Here is a 25,450-nt window from a genome sequence, read left to right as displayed (position 1 = left end):
CAAATACTCACCGTGTGCACGTGGCCTTAGTGTGATTAAAAAGTGAACAAGGACTCCGTCTTCCTGATATACAGCATTTATCAAGTATTTATTAACTTTAGTCCATGTTCACACGTTCAGTATTTGGTCAGTATTTGTAAGCCAACACTAGAAGTGGAAGAATCGGAGAGAAAGTATCATAGAAACACATCACCGCTTCTGTATTTTTCACCTACTCCTGGCTTTGGCTTACAAATGCTGAGGTAAAATTCCGACCAAATATTGAAAGTGTGAACATGGTCTTTAAGCCAGCAAATGGTTCCGTTATGGCAGAGGTCTATGTCTGATAATAGCAATCGTAGATTTAATGTTCCTACTGTAAGATAGAGCAAATTCTGCAAAATTTCTTAGGAGTTGTGTACCTTTTGATACAATTGGCAAAATGTATTTCCACAAATTTCAATATCCAAGTGGCGTATGAAACGCCAATCTTAATTAATGTGAACCATAGACTTCCTACCCTTTTCCTATTAGAGACAAGACAACCAACTAAAGTTGAAGAGTTACGTAATTTGAAAGTGTTAGGCCGGGATCACACATGCGAGAAATACGTCCGAGTCTCGCATGGTAATACCCGGCATTGCCACCGTCACTCGGGAGTGGAGAGTGCGGCCACATAGCAATACATCGAGCCGCACGCAGACGGCGGCAGTGGCGGCCTGGCGGGTATTACCATGCGAGACTCGGACGTATTTCTCGCATGTGTAATCCCAGCCTTAAGAAATCTCTTTTAGTCTTATTTTGCCAGCCTGATGAAGTAAAATATAAAGGATTTTGGAAGTTACAGGGACTGGTCTGTGGAATTTTCTATTGTAAACACAAAAGAATTGTGGCCATTGTTTCAAATAATGAATTTAAAGATATATAAATTTTTTTATTTCCAGCTCAACTGAATGATCATCAGACTACATGCAGGTAGCGGACGTGCTCCAAGACCATAGCAGGGAACTCTGGGACCTGCCAGAGTCTGGTAAATATCCATACTGACTTCTGTCACTTAATAAACTGCTTGTAGAAGCACAAACAAAAAGCGAACACCGAGGTTTGTGACCCATGAGGTTGAATGACTATGCACCTTTAGGCCGGAACAGCACAGAACACGAGTAAGCCTGGGAGAACCTTGCAAGCCAATCTCAAATGCCAGCTTTGTTAGCTGGAAGGACAGAAGGAAGGCGAAAAATTACATAGCATGCAGCTCTAACTATGCTTGTTTAGAGAAACTGCTTGCATTTATGAAGCCTTTGGTGCGGAAAGCAGGGTTGCAAATGACTGCATCAGGAGCGACAGTAGGGGCCATTAATTTCCTGTTATGTTTTCCTGTGTTGGGGGCTTTATTAATTTAATTTTACACTGTCGAACAACGGCGAGAGCTGACACTGCCACACTTTCATTTTTTTTTTCATCGCTTCATTCTGCTTGTCTGACATACAGCGGCAAATCGTGAGGCCCAGCGAACACAACAGGACTTCACTCTGTGATATCCATCTAATTCAAACTCGCTTCTCCTTTTTAACCCCTTCCTGTCGGCTCGCCGCTGCAATCCGTAGATCACTGACTTGCGGAAACTTGTAATTACGCAGCGCTCGAGCTTCAACAGCAGCCCTCATTATGCTGCAAGGTGAATATTGTTATTTTGCACCTTTTAATTGATCTAATTGGTCTCCATGAGTCTCATAGAAATGAAGGCTTTTTTTAGATTACAGAAACCAGTTTTTTTTTTTTTTATATATGATTTTCAAATAAAAACCTTTTATTAATATCTGGCACTTTTTTTTTGTACCAGACAGACGGGTACAGATCTGATGACCAGAATAGAATGTTTCACGTAACGTTGTGATCCAGCCCCAGACCAGCGCCTGGGAGGAATCGGGAGAAAAAATGATGTTAACTTCTGCACATTTGCATCCATTGCGATCCAGCTGAGTTGCATCAAGCCTAAATAAAATGAGCCTGATGCAACAGCTATATGTAGACCCCATTGTAGTCTATGGAGCTATTCACATGTCTGAGAGTCCACAAAATAAAAAGAGACATGGCCATTTTTAACCAATTCAAATCAATGGGTTTTTTGAAGAAAAAAAAAGTGGACGACACACAGATACCATGCATATGTCGTCTGAGAGCTTTTCATGTATTACTGTTTAAAGGGATTCTGTCACCAGTCTTTTCTTACCTAATCTCAGAGCACCATAATATAGGGGCAGAGACCCTAATTCTAGCACTGTGTCATTAACGAAGCTGCTTACTGCAGTTTTGATAAAATCACAGTTTTCTCTGCTGCAGATCTAGCAGTAATATGAAGGCTGAACTCTGTATAACTCCGCCCACATCTCTGATTGGCAGCTTTCTGTCCATTCACAGTGTATACAGAAAGTTGCCAATCAGTGGTGGGGGGCGGGGTTATACAGAGCTCATGAATATGGAGGACTACCAGGCAGCAGGTTTACTAATCTCCTAGTGATAATCTCCTGCTGATAAAACAGTGATTAAATCAAAATGACAGCAAGCAGCCCAGTAAGTGACACATCTCTGGAATCTGGGTTTTTATCTTTACATTATGTTGCTCTCATATTAGGTGGAAAAAACCTGGTGGCAGATTCCCTTTAATAGCTATAAAAGATTATTTTTTTTAATTTTTTTGTATATAACAAAAACGCATGCCACAAGAGAACGCAAGGACCAAAAATATATGAAAAATGAAATGAGCACACTGATGAAACTCGGTCGGCATTTTTTTCCCGCACTTGTAAAAAATGGATGTCTGAATGATACCTACAATGAGGAAACAAGTAACAGTAGTTTCAAGTAGATTTGGATTATCAATTGCTGGATTAAGGGTGGTTTTATACATGTCACATTTGGGAAAAATAACACTTTAGATTTTATGCTGTTTTTTGAGTCAAATCAGAAGTGCATCCAGCAGCTGAGTGACAAGTAACACTTTTCAAGTATCGGTTGGTCAGTGTGCCAACCAAAGATGTACATTGCTCAGTTACTGTAGGTAGTAAAGTGTGCACCTCCGCTAAGTACAGATATGATCACAATTGGACGGAAGCCTGATATGCAATGCCTGATGTGATGCAGTAGAGAGAATAAATGACTATATAAGCAGCATTAGTAACACATTATGAAGTCAAAAACACAACTCAAGTAACAAATAAAATCTACACACCAAAGCCAAAATTACACCTGTAGTTGACCTTACAGTAGTATTTTAATGCGGCCGTACAGAAAAGTATAGTCTATAGCAGTGGTCCCCAACTCCAGGCCTCAAGGGCCACCAATAGTGCAGGTTTTCAGGATTTTTTTAGTATTGCATCGGTGGTAATGTGATCATCTGCACAGGTGATGATTCCAACCCCTGTGCAATACTAAGGAAATCCTGAAAACCTGCACTGTTGGCGGCCCTCGAGGCCTGGAGTTGGGGACCACTGGTCTATAGGCTCCTAAAAGTATCTTTACATTGGGTAACGATTTCCATTGGTAACGGAACCACGTGTGATATGCTTATGTTTTATATGGGTCCAGGTAGAAAATACATATAAAATCGGATCAGATATAAGTAAAAATAATTTCAGTACATATAGATATATCATATTTAATAAAGTGTTTTGTTCAATCCTATAAGGTGATCCAATCTGACCTCTATTTTAGTAGGAACGTTTTTCAATGACTACGCTATTACATGAGTCGTCTGTCATCTCTGAACACACACGGAGATGAAACTCTTATCTGAAAAACTCAAACTTCATAATCAGCCGACAGTAAATCTCTTTCCTGTACTGAAATGTCGGAAAGGAATGTTTCCAGCATGCCCAGATCTACCGCACATACTTCTATTCAAGCTCAACGGCTAATACTGGGAAGCTGGAGCTAATCTAATGACACATCTCTCATCATTCTGGGGATGCCACCAAAAATTCACATTGGCTTTCTTTATTTACACTAAAGACCAATAGCATTGTATTGTGAAACACTGCAGATTGTAGAAAATGGCAAGGATGTGACATTCCAACATCACCTTTAAGGGCATATCCATGTTTGTACTCAGCCTATACCATTTTTTGGATAATTAAGGGCATCAGTGTAAACATATATTATTTATGATCAAATGTTCCTAGGGCATTTTTGCAGTGATATATTCTGCATGTTTATTCTTATATTGTGTAATAGCTAGGAAGATTTGCCATTCAGGGCCCCAGAAAAGCTGAGTGATTGCCTTTTAACTTTAAGAGGACCTGTTATGAAGCTAAAAAGTAACCATAAAAATTTGCACTAAATAAAAAAGCCCATATCTCTTGAGCTGTATAGTGAATTAAAAATAAAAAATGGAATACTTGGGATCAGCCGGAATAAAATAAGAGCAAACGGGCAACCGTTCACCTGGTGACAAGTCTTCTTTTTCATGGAATGTTTAAATGTGGGTTTATGGCCCATGGCCTTCTGTTTCTGGAGGAAAGCAGCCATGTTTTTCTTACCTCTTGTTTATTAAGTTCCTACTCATGCATCTAACTTTTTAAGCTGTTGTATAGATAACAATTGAATAAAAGCAACAGGTCTCCTTCCCTGTTACTGAAATTCTGAATATCGCGACTTGACCAACGGAAAATATGATCATGATGAGCGTTTTATATTACTAAGGTGACATATCTCTGTAGGGCCAAGATTGTACTGTAACGACATGACTTATTCTTCTTCCATTCTTGCATATTTTACCACCATAGATTATAAAATTGATTATATTACTACTTTATCTGATTATCTCTAAGAAAATAAATCCGCAATCACTGATATGGGATGCAGTTTGTATACAAGAATGGAAAACTACAGGCAGGTTCTGTGTCTCGTGTGGTGCTCTCTTGAAGAGGGAACACGAGCCACAGCCAGTCTACATCTCTGAAAAGGTTGGGATTTCTGAGGCCGCCTTCCCGTGCTGTCAAGGTCACCAGGATTAGGTTCACCGAACGGTCAGAGCGGTTTGAGTTACTGGCACCGCCTGCTGATTCCTTTGGTGATTTTTATCCATCTCTTACAGTGTGTGGGATGGGAAGATAACTCACCTAGGTCAGGGGATCTCTAAACTTCTACAGCATATTCAGGAATGTGGGAGGGTCTCATTGCCCCCCTTCCACCTTCATCTGAATAGCAGGTGAGTTTTTATTACTAGTTGTAATAGAACAATACAAGCCTTTTTGTCTCAAGGTGTAAGCAACAAAAAACATTGCAAAGTGCAAAAATAACAATGATCAGTTGTATAGTCCAAGATATACTTTCTATCCCGTTAACTTGAACTACAAAAGTTCTCAGATGCACAATGAGCCTAAATAGGTACGACTTGCTGGGAGGGATAATAATTTTAGGCTTTGATGAGTGATACGTCTGTGATGCCGGTGATCCTGGGAACAGGACAGATTTCCTCTTGGTAAGTGAGACTCCAGTCTAATGACTAGGCCTTGACAAGGCCAAAGAAAACTGTCTGATCCCATGGGTTCTGTTTACAAAGCTTCTGAAAAGTTGCATCCAGACCATTAACGTTTTATCAAATGTGAATCAAGTATCTAATCTCATTTTGATGAAGAGCACAGAATCTAAGAACGTTTCAAAAGGTACAATCTAGTACCTACTCCATTGTTCGTCTATCCCAGCCACTGTAAAAACGAGGTTTAACTGGCTTTGAACCTTGTGGTTTTCAGGATTAGCTGGAACATGGCTTGAAATGATCATTACAGGAAATAAATCAATCGAGGTATGATGACAACTGCATTTTATGGAGGTACTTCAGGAATAAATGCTCAGTAATGGAAAAACAATGTTAATGCAGAGATAGTTGTAGGACATAGTGCTGCTTATTCTCATCACAAAGGAAAGCCATAAAAGCTGCCTTTGTTTTCATCTTATTTTCTACCTATGGAGCTATTCATTATACTGAAAGTGACATAGGTTTAAGCAAAACAGAGCAAAGTTCAAAATTGGCAACCATTATGGCTCCTGTAGACGAGACAATAATTGGTGAACGAGCGTTCATAGAAACGACATTTGGCCTATCTAATGAGGTAGGCAATCATCCGACGAATGAGTAAAACACTTGTTCGTCGGGTGCGACGAATTTCATGCAGACAAAATAAATCAGTGTGTAAACAGGTGATGAGCTGCAGATTACATGAACATTGTCCTATACACATAGAATGGTCCTTGGTTTCTGTAAACGGGTCTGTGATTGACTGCCAATCATCTTGCACATTGCAAATTGTCAGTCTTTTTATGACTTGTACCTGCTCATCTAAAGGACCATTATAATGCCAGGTTTTCCACCTAGGACTCAAGAGCCTATTGTTTGTTTCTCCAGTTAGACCTTTCTTTGATCATTGGGCCAATTTCACAGTCATACTTTTTAACAACGAAAAGAAGAATCCTACACAGCTTCTCACCATCCAATAGCAGAGAGATAGGAACAACCAGGGCTCAAGCCCTTCTCTGCAAACACCCCATAGCTACCATATAGTCTACATGTGCCTCATATGTATTCCCTTTTGTACCACACCGCACTCAATAGGTATAGATATGCTGGTGTGCCACCTATTATTTAGAACTTGAAAAACTATAAAGGTTGCACCTATAAAGGTTGCACCATTATTTACCAAGAATGATTACTCTAGAACATTGAAACTGCATTACTTGCATAGAAAATGGGGAAAAAAGTGCTATATAATATATATATGAACTATTCATCTGCAAAATTGCTATGAAAATACAGTAAAAAACAAGGTACTTAGGGCATAGATTGGCCAATATATGTGAGCCCAACTGCCACAACATCAAATTGTCCTTCAAAAGATGGATCCCTGTCCTGATGTGTCACCTCTCCTGGGCAACAAAGCCTACAATGTATGGGGCAGGAATGGACCAGCTAACTACTTAAAATCACCTGTGGCTGATGGGAGCGGGAGTGCAACTATTATTTAGCCATACATAGCATGATGGATGGCGAGATATATTTACTGATGCCAATCGCAAACCAATCAAATGCCCTTTAGTCAATGTAAGAGGGAAAGCATTTAAGCAAAGTTTTCAAATCACGGAAATCAGGGGCAGGCTAATGACAATTTAAAAGGGAAAGAAAAACTATCGTTGTATCGTAACCAATCACAGCACAGCTTTCATTTTACCAGAGCAGTTTAACAAATGAAAGTTAAGCATTGATTGGTCATCATGGGCAACAAGGACACTTTTTCTTTTAGATGTTTGATTATTGAGGCCTATTGAGCTCAGAAGTGACATTCCGTAGACATGCAATGATGACACTAGCCACTCAATATAATGAAAGTCACGCCATCCTGAAAGCATTCGAAACCGTGTGCGCCATATTGTTCTTATAGGTACATCTCAGGATACAGAGCCAACAGGTTAATTGTGCATACCCCATAAGAATACATGATAATGAACTGTGATTGTGGACGGGGAGATAGGGTGATGTTGGTTCATATTAACTAGATACAGGATATTATTATCTGCCAGTGGTTCCTCAGCCTACACAGGGAGGTAATAGCAGACTGCCATGCACAGAGCTGTTCAGGTAATTGGTTTATATATCTAGAAGCAGTGGTAGCAATCTCTGCACAGACAGACTAGCAGTAAAGCCAGTTCCTTAAGGCGATTTCCTTTGTCTTTTCAATTGCTTGCACATCCATGAGAGATACAGGGGGAGAATGAGAGAGTGCGAGAGGGTGAGACAGAGAGAGAGGAAAAATGTTAATTTGTGAATTAATAGCTTTTCTCAGCGGAATTGTAAATTCAAATGTCACCTAACACAACGACTGTGGCTGGCCCGCCGAAGAAGCGGTGACAAGATACCACACTTACGCTCACTCCCTCCTTCCTCAGACTCCAAGATGCTCAAATTGACTCCTCGCTGTCCGCACTCGCATTAACTATAAGTGCTGACTTTTCTAACTTTCACTTGAGTGCCAAATAGTCGCCCACAGATCAAGACTCCATTTTTTTGTGTTTTACAACTCATCTGTAGCATTAATGCCATGCTGAAAATGCAATCTATACGAAACATACAATGTATTAATTTGGCCAGTTTAATGGCTTGCAGGAATTTTATTGACGGGCGTCAAGAAGTCAGAAAATATGCTGCCGTTTGCGTTTCTCACTCAAGGGTTAAGGGAAGCACTAAGTGAGGAAGCACTATTCAGACAAAAGGGTAGCATAGGGAGAAAAGGATTGTGCCAGTGCCAGGGAGACAGACGGACAGTGAGAATGCCAGAGGGACAGACAGCTGCTGCAAGTGTCACAGGCATAAATACTGAGGAATAAACATTTAGACATATGAGAGTAAGTATGTGCTAAATTGTGCAGAAATAATTGTTCTTTTTGGGGCACTAAGGGTTCACAACTTGTATTTGTGACATCGCATGTTTTAGGTTTTGGAAAGGATTTCACATTCTGTAACTTGGCTTTTTTGCTAGGACGAAACGATATCATCAATCCCGAAGCACACCACCATTGTCATCAGCAAAATGGCTGACAGCGCATATTTGCCTTTAAAATATGTTTAATGGTTCAACCAGGCTGTTATGATTAACCAGATACGTGCTGTGGGGAGGCTCACAGAATTTATGCTTGAGTGTCGAGGCTTATATTTTTTAGATTTAATCTTTAAAAGAAAATAGAGCGGCCTGGATCTTGTCGTACAAGGTCATCCCGGCCAGCGTGGGTCTAATCATCAACTGCATAAATTATGTGAACATTATGTCTGCCATAATTGTATTTGCGGCCTTACTATGTCTTGTTAACTAGTGATATTAGACTAAGTTCACACAGAGTTTTCTGAAGAGGATTTTGAAGCAGATCCATTCTAAAATCCTCCTTAAAGGGGTTGTCCACCTTTGGTAACAATTTTGTCTACTTATTTAAATGCATGCAACTGGAGCTAAAAATCATTTTTGCGATTGGGTTTCGTTACAATTTTGCACCTTTTAGCTCCGAATTACACTGTATATTGCTGGCTACAGGATGATTTGCCAGGGTTGGCCACATTATCTTTATTTTATCAAATGTGTTGTTGAGGACATGATATTGTGGCACTTACTGTTATACAGGTATGACAGGTAGGTTCTTCTCCTGATCTTGTTAGTGCAGTTTTCCTCACAGACTGCCATAAAATGGCTGCTGGTGGAGGAGCATGTGAGCAGAGCTGTTGAGCAGTCTCATCCAATTTGAAACCTCACATGAGAGAACAGCTTTGCTATTGGAGGAGACTGATGGAAAGGTTTGGTCACATGCTCATCCAACAATAGCAATTTTATGGACTGGTGAGCTGTGCAGTCTGTGAGGAAAGCTGCACTAACAAGAGCAGGAGAAGAGCCTGTCATACCTGTATGATAGCAAGTGCCACAAAGTCATTTTCTCAACACAATAATATGGCCAACCAGAGTAATTTGGTGGCTTTTTAAAGCAAACGATGCAGTATTTTTAATGAAACCCAATTGCAAAAATTATTTTTAGCCCTAATTGCATGCATTTATGTAAGATAAAAAATTGACATAACTTTTAAGGCTATACACACAGAGTCTTTTTCCTGAGTCTTTGTAGTAGAAGCTGAGCAGAAAGAGGAGTTTTGTGTTTTTGAGAAGGGTTAGGAGAGTTTACACTCAATGTCTATGGCGCCCCAGGGTCCTGGTCGTCACAGTAGCATTGCTTTCCTCACGGGGAGAGTGATGTTACATTTGGAAGCGATGAAGGATATCTTTTATCAGGTAACCACAATGCATACAGCATGTTCACACTCCAGGCCAGAAGGGGGAGCTCTAAGCCTAGTTTAGGGTGAACTCCCCTATAAATACATTCTGATCTGGAGGGAAAGGAGTTCAGTTCAGAAAGTTACAGACAGAGGAGAGAGCAGACCAACATAGAGTGTCAGAAGGTCTGAAGGGGCCATGTAGTCTGAAGTACTACAGCTCCTGGAAAGGGACATACAGAAAGCCAAACATTGTTCAGTGAGCGTGAAGGAGAGCGAAGCACAAGAGCGTGACATCAGGGGAGACCATCTAAGAGCAGGCTGACTCCCTCTGAAGCACAGATAACCGGTAGCCGGACCACCGAGGTTGTAAGGGACTCTACAACTTACAGCAGAGACTGGAAGGACAGCTGAACTGCAAGTTACCTGTCCGCCACACAAACCTGAGACACAGTAACACATAGAGCCCGGGGCGTGCTAGAGTCCCTGTAAAAAGGCTCGAGTTACCTGTCATGCAGGTATTGTCCTATATGGGGGACAGAGAGAAGAACTGTGAGGACCTTATCTGAAGCCATAGGCAGTGAGGTACTACAACACCACCGCGCTAGAGGAAGGCTTTTAAATCCACCTGGTAAAGGGGACTCTGGATTCACTTCCAAGCTGGCCGGACCCTGCCTGCCCTATGATCTGGTACCCTGGACTGTGGCTGCCTGAAGTCTTCAGTAAACCAGGTAAAGAGACTGCAAACCTGTGTCCTTGTTCTTTACTGCGCCATCACCATCTTCCATCTACACACCGGGAGCCCTGGGGATACACTACACCTGTGGGAAGTTATACTATCTAGCTGCCATAACATCACCCCAGAGGACCCCTTAAAGCAGCATCAGTCCCCACTGACCGAATACCACAGGTGGCGGCACGAACATATACTCTATTAACCAAATCCCTTTAAAGACTTTCCCTTTTTACATGAGCACCCAGGGCCATGGACCGGTGACATCCCCCTGTGAACACCAGACCCGGTACTCCACGGCCCTGGCAGGTGACTAATTTCTGTTCTAAAAACTCCTCAAAAAACTCTATGTGCACATAGCCAAAGACAGTTTTAAAAAATGCTTTGAATACACTCTGCCTATTAATTTCAATGTCAAATTCTCTGAGCTGAAGTTGTTTAAAACCCTTTCACACCATGGCCATTTTCAGTTTTTTCTTTTCGTGTCTTTCTCCTCTTCTTCCAAGAGCCATAACTTTTTAATATTTTTGTCAATATAGCCGTATAAGGGCTTGTTTTTTGTGGTACAAGCTGTATGTTTGAATGGCACCATAGATTTTACCAAGTGCGGTGAAATTGAAAAAAAAGTGTAATTCCACAACTGTGGGGAAAAAATGGTGAAAAAAATCCAACATTTGTATGAACAATAGGTATTTGCAATCATCATCATGTTCCGAAACTTGTAACATTTAATTTTTTGGACCCTGAGCTGACGTTTTTATTGGTAATTGGTACCATTTTTGGGTAAAGTTTTGTGTTTTTTTATTTTTTTCATATTTTTAAAACTTTTTTTTCACTTTTTACTGACTTCAATAGTCCCCTTAGGAGACTTAAATCTGTGATCATCTAATCGCTTGTGCCATACATAGCAAGACGTCAGTACTGCTATATATAACAGGAATCATGATGTCGCATGAACACCAGCCACAAGATGGCGTTCACAGGAGTGCAGACCCCCAACTTGCATGATAACCCATCGGCGGGTACTCCGAGATCACATGATGGGTGCCAATGGGTGCCAATTGCCTGAATGACATGCTTCTGGCCGGAGCGTATTAAATCTTACTGTCAGAGATACACAGCAGGATTTAACTGGTTTAACAGCCATGGATGGAGCTGTGGATCCAGGCTACTAAAGTCACATGACAGCTGATTACATTTTTTTAAAAACTAGCATTTTTCTTGAACAAAAATTCAAATTGAAGATCATATCACATTTTTCTTTCTCCAAAAAAATTCTGTCTGAGCATACCTTTAAGGTACCTTCACACATAACGATTTCGTTAACGATATCGTTGCTTTTTGTGACATAGCAACGATATCGTTAACGAAATCGTTATGCGTGACAGCGACCAACGATTAGGCCCCTGCTGGGAGATCGTTGGTCGCTGGAAATGATCAAGACCTTTTTTTTGGTCCCTGATCACCCGCTGTCATCGCTGGATCGGCGTGTGTGACGCCGATCCAGCGATGTGTTCACTTGTAAGCAGGGTAAATATCGGGTTACTAAGCGCAGGGCCACGTTTAGTAACCCGATGTTTACCCTGTTTACCATTGTAAAAGTTAAAAAAAACAAACAGTACATACTCACATTCCGGTGTCTGTCACGTCCCCCGGTGTCAGCTTCCCTGCACTGACTGTCAGCGCCGGCCGGCCGTAAAGCAGAGCACAGCGGTGACGTCACCGCTGTGCTCTGCTTTACGGCTGGCCGGCGCTGACACAGTGCAGGGAAGCTCACGCCGGGGGACATGACAGACACCGGAATGTAAGTATGTACTGTTTGTTTTTTTTAACTTTTACAATGGTAACCAGGGTAAACATCGGGTTACTAAGCGCGGCCCGGCGCTTAGTAACCCGATGTTTACCCTGGTTACCCGGGGACTTCGGCATCGTTGGTCGCTGGAGAGCTGTCTGTGACAGCTCTCCAGCGACCACACAACGACCTAAACAGCGACGCTGCAGCGATCGGCATCGTTCTCTATATCGCTGCAGCGTCGCTAAATGTGACGGTACCTTTAGGGTATGAGGCATTCCTATAACATGAACTAGCCTGTTGTCTTTCAAGATGCCCATGGTAAGCAAACAAGCCTGAAATGAGAACTGTAATCTGATTGGTTTGCATGAGTAACAACTTTAATGTGCCTAGTTTTCATCATAATCTCGTCCATTGTTTTGTATGTATATTCAGTAAAATATGTTGAAATACATGAATACTTGTGTTATATAAAGCTAACCAAAGGAGTATAGATAAACATGTCTTGTATGTATCACATATAACCAATGATTTTAATATTTTTATACAGTAACCATTTCCAAGTCAACATTATTGAAATAATATTCCCAAGTACAAAACACATCCCATGTGAAACTGCTCTTGAAAACGTATCCAAGTTTTAAAGTTTCCAAAGGTATAATGATGGAAAATGAAACAGACAGACTAGAGAGGTGCCAAAGAAGAAAATCAATGATGCCAGAACCAGAAATACTTTGGAGGACCATAAGTGACAAAAGTACGAACTCTTAAGCTTCAGTGGTATAAAGAATGTTTATGCCAGATAACTAGAAGACTTGCCAAGAAGACATAGACCGACACTGCCAGAAGAAGCGGTTGACAGAGCCAGACACTTTCAAGTACAGCCATATTTTAAGAATGTAATGCCAATGACAAAATATTTTTTGAAAAGTATTTTGCGTATCTGAAAATGAGAAGGAGCAGAGCAGTGTCAATATGTCACACATAGAAACTTTTTGTCATTGTATAAATAGCAATTACCCCAAAATAAAGAACGACCTGCTAATTGACATTCCAGAGTTATTTTTTAATAATCTATTGAGCCTGTCTTCTTGATGGAAATTAATTTGGGACATCAGAAGTTGTCATCTTTCCTAGGGTTTTGAATACATCTATCTATCCTGTAGACAGAGTATGTACAAAGATATAACTAGGAGGACTCTTTATTCGGGAGCCTGGGAAAACTTGGTGTGACCTCGGTTGATTGTCACCAAAATTCCCCAGAAGCAGATATAATAGAATATAGTAGGAGCTCACACAACAGGACAATTCAAGGACTCATATTTGAACCAGATGCCTTTTAGGGGGACATGCTGTTAGATCAGAGAAGCAAGGCCTGTTGCATCTGTCTCAGTTAAGTTTGGCACTAGCAATTCCACAGTTATGGTCTTTAAAGAGCGTGCTGTGCATTTTCAGGTAATTTGGGCCATCTTGGGGTTGCAAATAACTGATTACGCCTCTCACGTGCAGCATATAATATAAGGGACGTGCTAAAAACTGAAAGTCACAATTTAAAAATAAAAAATAAAACCTCTTAGACCAGCAATGTGTAACCTGTCAACACAGCAAAAATCTAACAAATCTATAAAGAAGGGAAAAACAGGCTGAAAATGATGCTGCTCCAGTCACTTCTAATACCCACAACAATATACCAGGCTGGTTATAAATCCAAGAATAAGGCATAAAACCTGAAACATCATGAAAATAATAATTAATTTCTTCCACGACCTAGACGGAGTATGCCACCAAATTCTCATTTTAACCCGGTCGCTGTCGAATAATCATTTGCTGCTAGGATGTGATTAAATGCCGTTTGTTTAAGATATCTCCCTGTGCTTGTTTCTGTTTAACGGTGGAATCCGGGAAAATGTACAAAGGAGAATTACTTGGCTGATTTCCCTTAACTCTTTCAATAAACAAGGGAGAATAGAAGTGTTCAGCTCTCCCTCTCTCTCTAACACAGAGCCGGTGCTGTGAATCACTCTGCTGCCTTCACCCAACCAGAGAGTTTGGCTACATCATCCTGACACATAATTATCTCTACTCTTCTTAATCATCCGTGCCGCTGCTACTGTGTAATGAAAGCAGCAACAAAGATGACACAGTAGAGGAGGACTTTCACCTTCTATAGGATGGCCAAGAAGCAAGTGTATCTGCAATGTATCTATATTCCCGTAGATTTATACTTTCTTACAAGTAGTCCAGTCGCAAAACCAGAATGAAGAAATCAAAACCCAATTTGTTAGGTTCTAGATTGGGTAAGATCTGGCTTATGGGACAGTTATGAGGTCCAATGCTGATTTTAATTAATGGAAGCCTAATAGATAAGACTATGGGATACAGTTTTATTCAAAATCAAGGGCAAGGGAATGTCTATCTTAGAGGTTATCAATAGGGTCCATGGAGAATTGGAGTCAACCGCATTCCTCATGGCAAATTTTACGCTGCTTGGCGGTCCTCCTGTACATAAGCCATGTAACGTAAGAATAGAAGGGAGGGAGGAAGGAACTGGCTCAAGAAATAAGAAAACAAGGGTGACATCACACAGGATGAGGGTGACATCAAGCTTTCAGTGAACTAAAGCTTTTGGTCTTATATACTAATACTTCTAGTTAAAATATATATAGCATCCGAAAAAAGGAGTCACCAAACTGCCACTTCAGGTATAAAAAGTAACAATATTTATTAATAACTTTATAAAAAAGCTCAATATACAAACATATAGATAGGGTAATTATTGTGAATCATGAATAGGGTAACAAGACCAATACACACAACCAACTCAGCGGCTTGAGGTCTCAGGTTCACTAGAAGCTCGTATGTAATCACTAGTATACCATATCTAGTCCCACTCAGGACCCATAGAGGCATGTAAATCTAAATAAATATACAGGACTGGACCTCACCCATGTCAGCCGCGTTGTGTATGTAGTCACGCCAGCCCCTACGCGTGTTTCGCGTAGGCTTCTACCGGGGGCATGGGTGACATGGGTGAGGTCCAGTCCTGTATATTTATTTAGATTTACATGCCTCTATGGGTCCTGAGTGGGACTAGATATGGTATACTAGTGATTACATACGAGCTTCTAGTGAACCTGAGACCTCAAGCCGCTGAGTTGGTTGTGTGTGTTGGTCTTGTTACTCTATTCATGATTCACAATAATTACCCTATCGATATGTTCGTATATTGAGCTTTTTTATAAAGTTATTAATAAATATTGTTACTTTTTATACCTGAAGTGGCAGTTTGGTGACTCCTTTTTTCGGATGCTATATACTATTTATGGAGTGTTGTTCTGTCCGTTTGTGGACTCATATGTGTCTCGGATCTTATTATTTACATACTTCTAGTTAAAGCAGCACTCCTCCCATCAAAGTTTGTATCCTCTTAATATATTGCAGTCATCATATTATACAGCACTGTGTATTTACAATTGACTTTCTACCCCATTAATTCTTCTCTTTCTCTGCTCTGTGTAGAAAGAAGAAGGCTCTTTTCTTCCAAAATTCATAATTCCCCTCTTCACCTCCTGACCCAATTGCTCGGCTCCTTTCTGCTACCAGGGACTTTTGCAGTCACTGATGAGTCATAAAGGAAAAAATTGACTTCCTGTTTCTACATAGAGCTTAGAAGGATTTAGCTAGTCAGTTTTTAATCTTGTGAGGTCAATGACCTAATGGAAAATAAAATAATTAACTGGGTAGAAGGACAAAATAAGCAATTGTCAATACACAGTGCTATATAATATGATGACTGCAATATATTAAGAGAATAACATTTTTATGGAAGTGCTACTTTAATGTCACGTTCACTTTATGAAGAACTACATATCTCATATATTTGCTAGCAAAATGTAAGACATTTTGGATTTATTACTCCCATATTCACATATCAAGATAGACCTGATAAGTAAATTGTGTATACAAATGTACTTGTAACAGTGATGTTATACACTAAGGCTAAATCCATAAGGGCAACATGCATTATATTGGTCTGCTCTACATACCTCCAAGGCTCCCCAACCTCAATTTCCAAAATAACATCAATCGTCATTAAATAAATATGATAAAAGTACACAAAACAGGCTCTAAACTACAAATATCTCACAAAATAAAAAATGCACAGTAGCCATCTATATTCTCTCTAAGTGCTGTATCAAGTGGGCACATTTAAAGTCATTACTGATTTTTACTAATGGTTTAAAAAAAATCTCTGAATCAGGACATTATGTGAATGGAAGGGGGGAAATCGCCTCATTCTACTAAAGCATTTAAATCAAAAATATTCCAAATTGCCCTGGTATTGTAGCCTTGTGACTATGTTATGTTGCTGGATACTAGAGTGTGATGCACAGCATAGCGCAGGCAGAAACCTAAATAGTGGACCTGTCACCAGTCCACTTCTATGGCATAAAAGACTTCAAGAGCAGAAGGGTGGTGCATAGAGGCTTCAACTGATCTGGTATAGGAGCAGCTGGTATGCATGGCTTTGAAATTAGACCCTATTTACAAGAGATACAGAATAAAGCTCTCTCTTTTTCCCTACCTTCATCGCGTTTCCTTTTTTCACCATTTGAACGAGGTATACCCAGGATCCCATTTATGGAATAAGAGCCTACGGGATCATTGGAGACGCTGGAGACAGGAGGAGATGCTGTACTGGGAACTAAACAAAATGAGAAAGGACATATAAGCCTGTGAGGAGACAGCTACTGTGGATCCTTCAATAGTTTACTAAAAGTATGAAAGCTTCTCTGGAATATTCCCAACAGGAGCACATACATAAGGGAGTTACTATAGCTCTTCCCTATCAAAACTAATAGTCACCCACTTCCCAAACAATAGAATCAGCCATTTTGTAGATAGGCCTAAAATTTAGGAAAACCTACTTTGTATACAGCGACTAGCAAACAGCACTTTACTGCTTCATGGAAAAAAATTAGCTACTTTTCATAGTTTTATTAGTTTTATTGCCAACAGAATGGCTGTTTCCACTGTAACTTGTCCCTATTAATACTACTGCACTGAGTGTGGTATATGAAGCTGACGGGAGTGATGCACGCTACCCTAAAATGTCAACTATTTGATAGACTTTTTTGCAACTATTTTTTAGGCATTCACGATGTGATTTGCTGTAGTTTGCTATAAGTTACTCTTAATGATGCCAACTGTTAGTAAAAGAAAACTGGAATAGGGCAAGAGTTAATTTGGCGTACTTTTAGACCTACCAAATCCAGGCCTCTTTCTAAAGACTTCTGAAAAGGGTCTACTTACGGGCACACATCTTTTCTTTTTAGCGCAGATCAATAATAATAAAATATAAGAAATCGGATTACAATATGTTGCTTGAACCTAGAGGGTTCAAGCACCATAATAATTAAATTATAAAGTCTGGTTCGACACCAAAAGCAACTGTGGGGCAATGTTTTGCTATCATTCATATATTGCATAAGGTAAAGGTAGTTACAAGTTAGTGGAAAAAGGAATAGAAAGAACTTTTCTTTACCCATAATGTATTAATACAAAAAGCGTGTCAACCTTTATTAATAAATGCGTGTATACGGGTAAGTAATAGTCATGACTTGTCTAATATCTAATATAAGCAGGTTTCTATCCAAGGTTGGAAAATCAGCCCTCCTTACTACCGGATGTGGAAAGGAAAACATAACAGCCATCACATTTTTGGTCCTGTTGAGCGGTCGACAAATGATTTTGATTAAACTTTAGGCTTACTGAAGTTCTGAACCATATTATGGTGCAGTGAAGAAATAGCTTAATGATTTAATGAAATCACCTTACAAGAATCTTTCTAGGTGATGCAATCAACAGGGACTATAGTAATGACTTATGGGGTATTCTTTTTTATTCAAATTATGAATCACCCAAAATAAATTTCCACCTATTTTTCCAAAACGACAATAGCTTTTTTATGTCTAGTGCATAACATTTTGTTCCCTCGACTTTCCAATATGATGACACATTCTTCTATTCTGCAGCATAGTGGTTAAAAGTTGAAACCAGTAGTTACTTATTGGTACTTAAACCATCACCTTTTGCCCTTACTAAATCATGAGTCAGTAATCACATGAATCACAGCGGAGGTTTTCATTGGGCTACTCACTAATTTAGATCTGATGACCTCATCATGACTTTCTATAGGAAGTGAATACAAATGACTGCCTATGTACAAAACACAAAACGCGCTAGCTATGTCAACATGTAATCACGTAGTAGTAGCACAAGAGAAGCACTAAAGTGACCCTGCTCCACATATTACCACAAGTCATATTCCAAGACAGAGTAAATACCATTTATATTATATCTTTCAATGTAGGCTTTAAAATGTTACCAAGTTTTGGAAATTTATGTAAGCTCTACTATATCTTCTGCCCTACCAAACGAAAATATCTAAGGCAACATTATAGTACATATACTTAAAAGAAATCACATATTGTGAATGGATTACCGATGGTGTGCCCCGGTGCGCTTACTGGCGTTACAGATCCATCTGGCGTTGGGTGAAATGGTTGCTGTACTTTTGTCCTGATGATTCTAGAAGAGACCAAACAGACAATGATTTGTTATCAATCTCAGATATATAATTGATTAATTGGATATGTTGTGCATACTAATGTATTTATAACAGTGATGTTATACTGTGAAACTAAATCCAAAATGGCAACCTGTATTCTTATCTTGCTATTTCTGCCTCTCGCTCAATGTAATAAAAACGCAACATACATAACTATGTAATAGTCCAAGCGATAGCCGACACTCACATCTTCTTAAAAGGACCATGCAGGTCTGAAGCATGTTGCCTGGGAGAGCAGTGGATATTTCTTTTCTGCCTTTTTCGCTTTTGTGGTGTTGTGCTCAACCATTTTTTGTGCATTTCATAATATTGGATCAATAAATTAATTCTTTTAAGAAGATGTGAGTCTTGGTTACCGTTTGGACCGTTGCTGCCACTAGAGTTTTTTGCCGTGAACCTGGACAAGTGAGCTGATTGCTCTTTTTTTCACATTTCATACATCACTGTGTACTCGAAACTAAAATATCTCAAATCCCTCCCAAACATCTGTGAACTGATTACAATTTTTTACTTTGTTAATGAACGTAATTTTTGCTTTAATACTAAAGAAAAGATTTGCTCTTTAAAACATTACTAATGACTTGGGACGTGATTACAGCTCAAGCAGATTAATGCTGGCAATTCTTTTTAAGCCATAACAAGCTTTTCCTAGACAATGAAGCTTTAAAACAAGCTGTGAAAATCAAGCCAGGTTGTGTTTCGCCAACACTATGTATGGTTTGAAGTAAATTTAAAGGTATAAAAAGGAGAAGTGGAGGTGCAAGCATCATAGCAGCTTCATAAGCAAGATTGTCTCCTGTCGAACAGCGTCTCGAGTGTGTTCTGCTCTCTAAACCAAGACAAAGCCAGTAATGTCTTCTTATCTCTTTTAAAATACATGTTTTTACAAGTTATATCAATGATATCAAACTGACAAATCTTCCAAGCTGAGCGAACAAAATACAGGAACTCCTGCTGCCGCCAGGGGTATGCTCACTGAGCCAAGCCAAGGAAGATTTAGGAATATGCAGTTATATTACTAAAACACATATATGCTTCGATGTATTTAATATTTGTGTGTATCAGTAACATTGCCTCCCAGTCATTTTATATTTTTAAGTGAGTCCTGTGTACAAATCACAATCACATGCATCGCATTGACGTTTTTCTCTTGTCTGTGAACATTGCTTCGATGTAACACCATGATGTGCGCTCAGACCTTAACTCAGAAGTTAAAAATAAAAGTCTCTAAAAAATGTCTATATAAATCAAACCTTACTTGTCTACATGGATTTTTTTTGCGATCCATAAGAGTGTCGAAAAATATTTTTTTTCCAATTGATTTCATCATATTATAGACAACTAAAAGTTTGTTGTAGAGGTCCTATAGCAACTATAATAAAGGTAATGAAACCAAGGGGTTTCCAGTAGTAGTTAGTGGTACTCTCTTTAGACTCGGGCCTAGTTTATACTCTTTATTACCGTTTTCTGTGGCCTCTGACTTGCAAGAGCAAACAATGACTTCATTTTATTAAAAAGGTCATTTGTGTATTATTTTTGTCATCGGCACATTCTATCTTCATCTACCTATTTGGCAAAAAGTGCTAGAGAAAAAAAATAATGACATTCCATTCTGAGTTATTTTAATACTCGTACAGCAAATTTATGCTGGCATTGTACGTGAAAAGTTTAGCCCTAGGCAGTTCCCAGACAATATATTCCTTATCGGCGAGGTTAGGCTGTACTTTATTTAGCCAGTGATTAATTCATAAAGTTTAATAAGTGGTTTTGGGAGGAAGCCTGTAGGTGTACTCCCTGTGCTGTCCTATCGATGATATCTTCATGTACTTGGCTTTGGACTTTGGTAGAGTCATTATAAACAGAAGATGACTTATTATTATGTATCATTATATTTATTGTACGGTCTGAGATTCATACATTCTTCATATCCTGATCCCAGGTTTATGTGTCGGTCTCTTCAGTCATTGTCCCTTTGCTTTGGTCTTTAACACTTAAAACTTCCAAATGCCATAGCCTGACTTCATTGATTTTACCAGAGCTGTGAGGCCTGAGGATGGGGACGGGGTGCAGGCAAAGAGATTTAAATAGAAAACTATAAATTATTTCTGACAGTAAAGCAATATTGTTAGTGTGCTGAGCTGAAGTCCTGTGTCACTATTAGATGCTTCTTAACCTGGTAACACTATAGAAAAGGTTAAATGCCTGATGGAACCATATACCTATGGGGCTTAATGGATCCCAGAAGCCAAACAAGGCATACTGGCCAAATATATCAATGCTCTAGGCTGCTAATATTTATCGTATTATTGACTGGGGCTCTGAGTTCATACATCTGAAACCACCATAGTTGACATGCGGATTTGAGCATGATAGAGAACCATACAAATGAAGAATTATTCTGCATTATTATCTTATTTTATTTTTATCTTTTTACAGCGATGCCTAGCAACATATACACACACATAAACATATATGCAGGGTTCATTTGTAGGGTCTGTTACCATCTTCAAAGTCATATTATGTACATTCATATTTATGTAATGTGAATATATATATATATATATATATATATATATATATATATATATATATATATAGGTGTATAGACATTTTTATATGTATATACACAAGCATATATACATATATAGGCATCTCTATATTATTACATAACTTTCCATTTGTAGGGTCTACTACCATCTTCAAAGCCATATAATGTGTATGTATATATGTATATACATAAATAGATGTATATATATATATATATGTACAATATATATATATATATATATATATATATATATATATATATATATATAGGTGCACACATTTTAGCCACTGATAAGGAGGATCTAGAAAATATATTAATATTTTTGGATATAAATAAATGAAGTTAAAAAAAATCTAAATACTAACCAAATATTTGCCTGCTATTATCAGTGAAGTGTGGTGTCGGAAATATAACAAGCACATTTTAATAAACTATAGGTTTACATATTGGATGCACTGAAAAGTTTTCTGCTTATTTCATTTCACTGTAGACACTTTTTTCATTTATTCATTTGTCAGTGGAAATACCCTATTATACATTCCATGTAAACAAGAAATTCACTGAGTCAAGCACCTGAACTAATGAAGTCTGCTTTCTTATGGATTTGTGTGATATGGTTGATTGACCCGTAAACTAAAATATACAAAGATTTCCTCATACCTCACAGTGCATTCTTAGTAAGTGATTAGGAAGTCATGGAGGAATAGATAATGACTGGCAAGTTTTTTCCTTGTGATGTCATCAAAAACTATTAAATTTAAATATAACATCTGTTTATTAGTTATGGAACGACAAGAAGGGTTGAAGAATCCCCTGACAACCGGAGATGTTGACGCTCCTTTGATGGCCAGTAAGCTACTGGATTAGCATTATTAAATATGTAGTTGCTCTACTCGACTGCAACCCAACACTCTGTTGTTACCTGTTACTATTTTGCTATAACATATATATTACACCTTCTGCGTGGCAATAGCTTGACAGAATATTGGCTAATGTTCAGCCATACAATAATACCATGCAACATGCCCTAAAATAACTGTGTTAGCACACCGGAAGAAAATGCTGAAGACTTTATCTTAGACGCAAAAAAAATAAGAAAGACCTATGGGAGTGTCCTGCTTTATTTATGCCTTCATTCCCTCTTATGCTGTTTTATTCAGATTGGGAGAGCAGAGGCCATTGTTGAAGGCTTTCCCCCAAGGAGTCCTTGTCAATAGGATCTAACAATGGCTTTAGCGGACCTATGATGTGGATTGGACTCTCCCATTCAGGCGTATACTGGTTTAGTTCTGCAGAACCAGTATGACAGATATTAATATAGACAGGACCTGGTATGTGCTCACTCGGAAGGAGAAACGCTACTTTTATGCTGTAAAGAATAGTGTGAGAGCTGATATATAGGATATACTGTACATTATATATATATATATATATATATATATATATATATATATATATATATATATATATATTGTTATCACCTTCTATAAGTATGGATAAGAAAACAAGAGTCAATACTTTATTTATATTTTTACCTTAGCTCCATAAGAATTGATTGACCGCCTGCCCTGTGCCATTCACATAAATTCAGGGACTTTATTCAGGAGTCATGTTCGTTCTATTGAATAAGCAATTTGGGAGGGTGAATTAACTGCCGTTGCTAGAAAGTCCCTGAAGAAATATTAAAATTGCTGGCAGACCAAATCAATACTCACTGAACACCCAGTATGAGTGGCCTTGGATCATGTCTATAATGGATATGTGCAGAATCCTATGCCAAAGAAAGGGGGAATCCTTTGCACTCGCATAGCTGTGCTTCGCTGTCCGTCAATTTTAATAACAACTGATCTTCTATGGGAAAAAAAGTGATTGTATTTCTTTTTCTACAAGTCCTCCTCTCTTGATTACTCTGAAACCAAGCGTATAGAACAGTTCAGATCAAACACATCAACAGATGTTTATAGAGTCCCTGCCCTATTACTAGCAGTCCAATGTCTGTCACATAATGACTACCTCTAAATAATAATGGAAAGTGAAGGCAGAGCTTACTAAAATCGCTAGTTTTGTCAATATGAATTGTTCGGTGAGAATCACTAAGTGCTGATGTCAGTTGTCACAACGTAAGGTAATGGCATGCTCAAGTCAATAGAATTGTATGGGCCAGGTCAGGCTGTGCACTTCAGTCAATCATAATCCAGTTGAACTGTACATCTGAAGATGTCAGCACTTTATAAATGATAACTACTATCAATAACACTGTTTATTTCCATAGATCTCTTACTGCCGTGAGTCCGCAAATGTAATAATTGAGGTAATACTAGGTGCCTCATAATCAAATTCACCCAGTCGGTGAGTAGCCAAAAGATAAGCTATATGTATAGATGTAAGGATAAAATACTCCGCAAATAACTAATATCACTACGGCTGGGTTTCTATTTCTCTCTGCCATCAGGATCCGTTTTCTTATGCCTCAACTGATCACAACTAATGTTAAAATGGCATTGGTTGTCATCTGGCTTAATCACCGGCTTCTGCAAAATCGGTGAATTGTATCTTAAAACACAGCATGCATCATTTTCTGATCTGCCAATTTGAAGGATCTAGTACCACCACCAATAAGCTGAAAGAATGTAAGAAATCCCGTAGGATCAGTTCTGGCTTCTGTTTTACTACATGCACACAGTGAAAAAGAAAACAGAAGGCCAGAAAAATGGGAAGGAGGTGTCTCAAACCTCTTCTAATCGGTCCCATTAAATTAATGCATCAGAAAATATGGCAGACAGATCATGCTCCATATTTACTGACATAGTAAACTGCTTTTACCTTGAATAAGTGCCCTTTACTAAGGCATTACAATGATGTTGCATTAACAGTGTGCAGAATTTGTCCACGTAAGTTCAGTTTTAACACATCTCCAATCACTCAGCTAACAGGGGACATCGGGTGCAAGCTCAACAGACATGGCGCTCCTAGTCCTGTTTAAACATTAGGCATGAGTTGCCGATTAATGGAAAGCATGTAATTTCTCAGTGCCAAAGCTTGGGTACCATTGAGCAATGATAAGAGAAGGTGCTCTGAATATTTGGTGTATGAGTGTTCACTGTACCCCAAACACCTGCTTCAAATAGGGGTAAATGACCTTATTGACACCTTATAACTGAACAACCTGTGCCAAGAAAATAATAGAGAATAAAGTTGACACTGGCACTAGTTACACAAAATTGTAATTGTACGCCACCTTACCTAGGCTTAAAATAATTTTCACCCATAAGTAAATTGTTTAATTTGAAACCAAGCCACTCTATAGATTACATTTCACAGAGTTTCCCCCCTTTCCAATTTTAGATGTAATTTTGTTTACTTTTAGAGCATGGTAGCTCTTCTTTCATGGCATGGGTTCTCCATGGTTTCCGATAGTTTCCAAACTGGACTTGGTCATGTTTGCTTCCTACAAAACTTATTTTCCAAAGTTTTAAATTACTTGAAATAGCAGTGAAAATGGCCCCTTTCTACTGCTCCAAATGCTCAACTATCTAATTAGACTTTTATAGCAAAATATTTTTTAAAATATCACTGATCTAGCTTTATACTCTTCCGTGTCTGCACCATGTTTATCTCAGTAGCTTTAGTCTGTTGCTGCCATATGCTTGATCATTACTGTTAACATTTCATGGGCTATGTTACTATTTAATTAATTTGTGCACTGAATGTTCCATTTTTCATTATGCCTGTGTGACATTTAACATTTTCTATGTCTTTGACATAAATAATGACACAGGTGTGGCAATGTGGCTTGTGTGCTCGCATAAAGTAATATCTTGTTTCTTAAAATCTCTGTTACACTTTTTGCATGAGGACAATGTAAGCTGCATTTAATATGGCTGAATCTTTGTTTGTTGACTCCGTACAAAAGCTGGGTTTCCGTCTATCTGGGCCGTCCTAAACAGTTTTTGTGGACCTCATCT

At 38.8% G+C, this 25,450-nt stretch overlaps 1 protein-coding gene across 3 annotated transcripts in view; it reads right to left on the bottom strand.

Annotated features, from left to right (window-relative positions):
• PAX2 (paired box 2) overlaps window positions 1-25,450 on the bottom strand; it is a 76,324-nt gene that overhangs the window by 36,787 nt on the left and 14,087 nt on the right. For all 3 annotated transcript variants that reach the window (XM_069755843.1, XM_069755840.1, XM_069755841.1), the window contains exons 4-5: window positions 18,812-18,897; window positions 16,892-17,011 (exon numbers count right to left, since the gene is read on the bottom strand). In XM_069755843.1, coding sequence (XP_069611944.1) covers window positions 16,892-17,011; window positions 18,812-18,897 — 206 coding nt within the window. The remainder of the gene's footprint in view (window positions 1-16,891; window positions 17,012-18,811; window positions 18,898-25,450) is intronic.

The sequence above is a fragment of the Ranitomeya imitator genome, chromosome 2 (genome assembly GCF_032444005.1).
Source record: "Ranitomeya imitator isolate aRanImi1 chromosome 2, aRanImi1.pri, whole genome shotgun sequence".
Classification (NCBI taxonomy): domain Eukaryota; kingdom Metazoa; phylum Chordata; class Amphibia; order Anura; family Dendrobatidae; genus Ranitomeya; species Ranitomeya imitator.
This window is presented reverse-complemented; position numbering and strand designations above follow the sequence as displayed.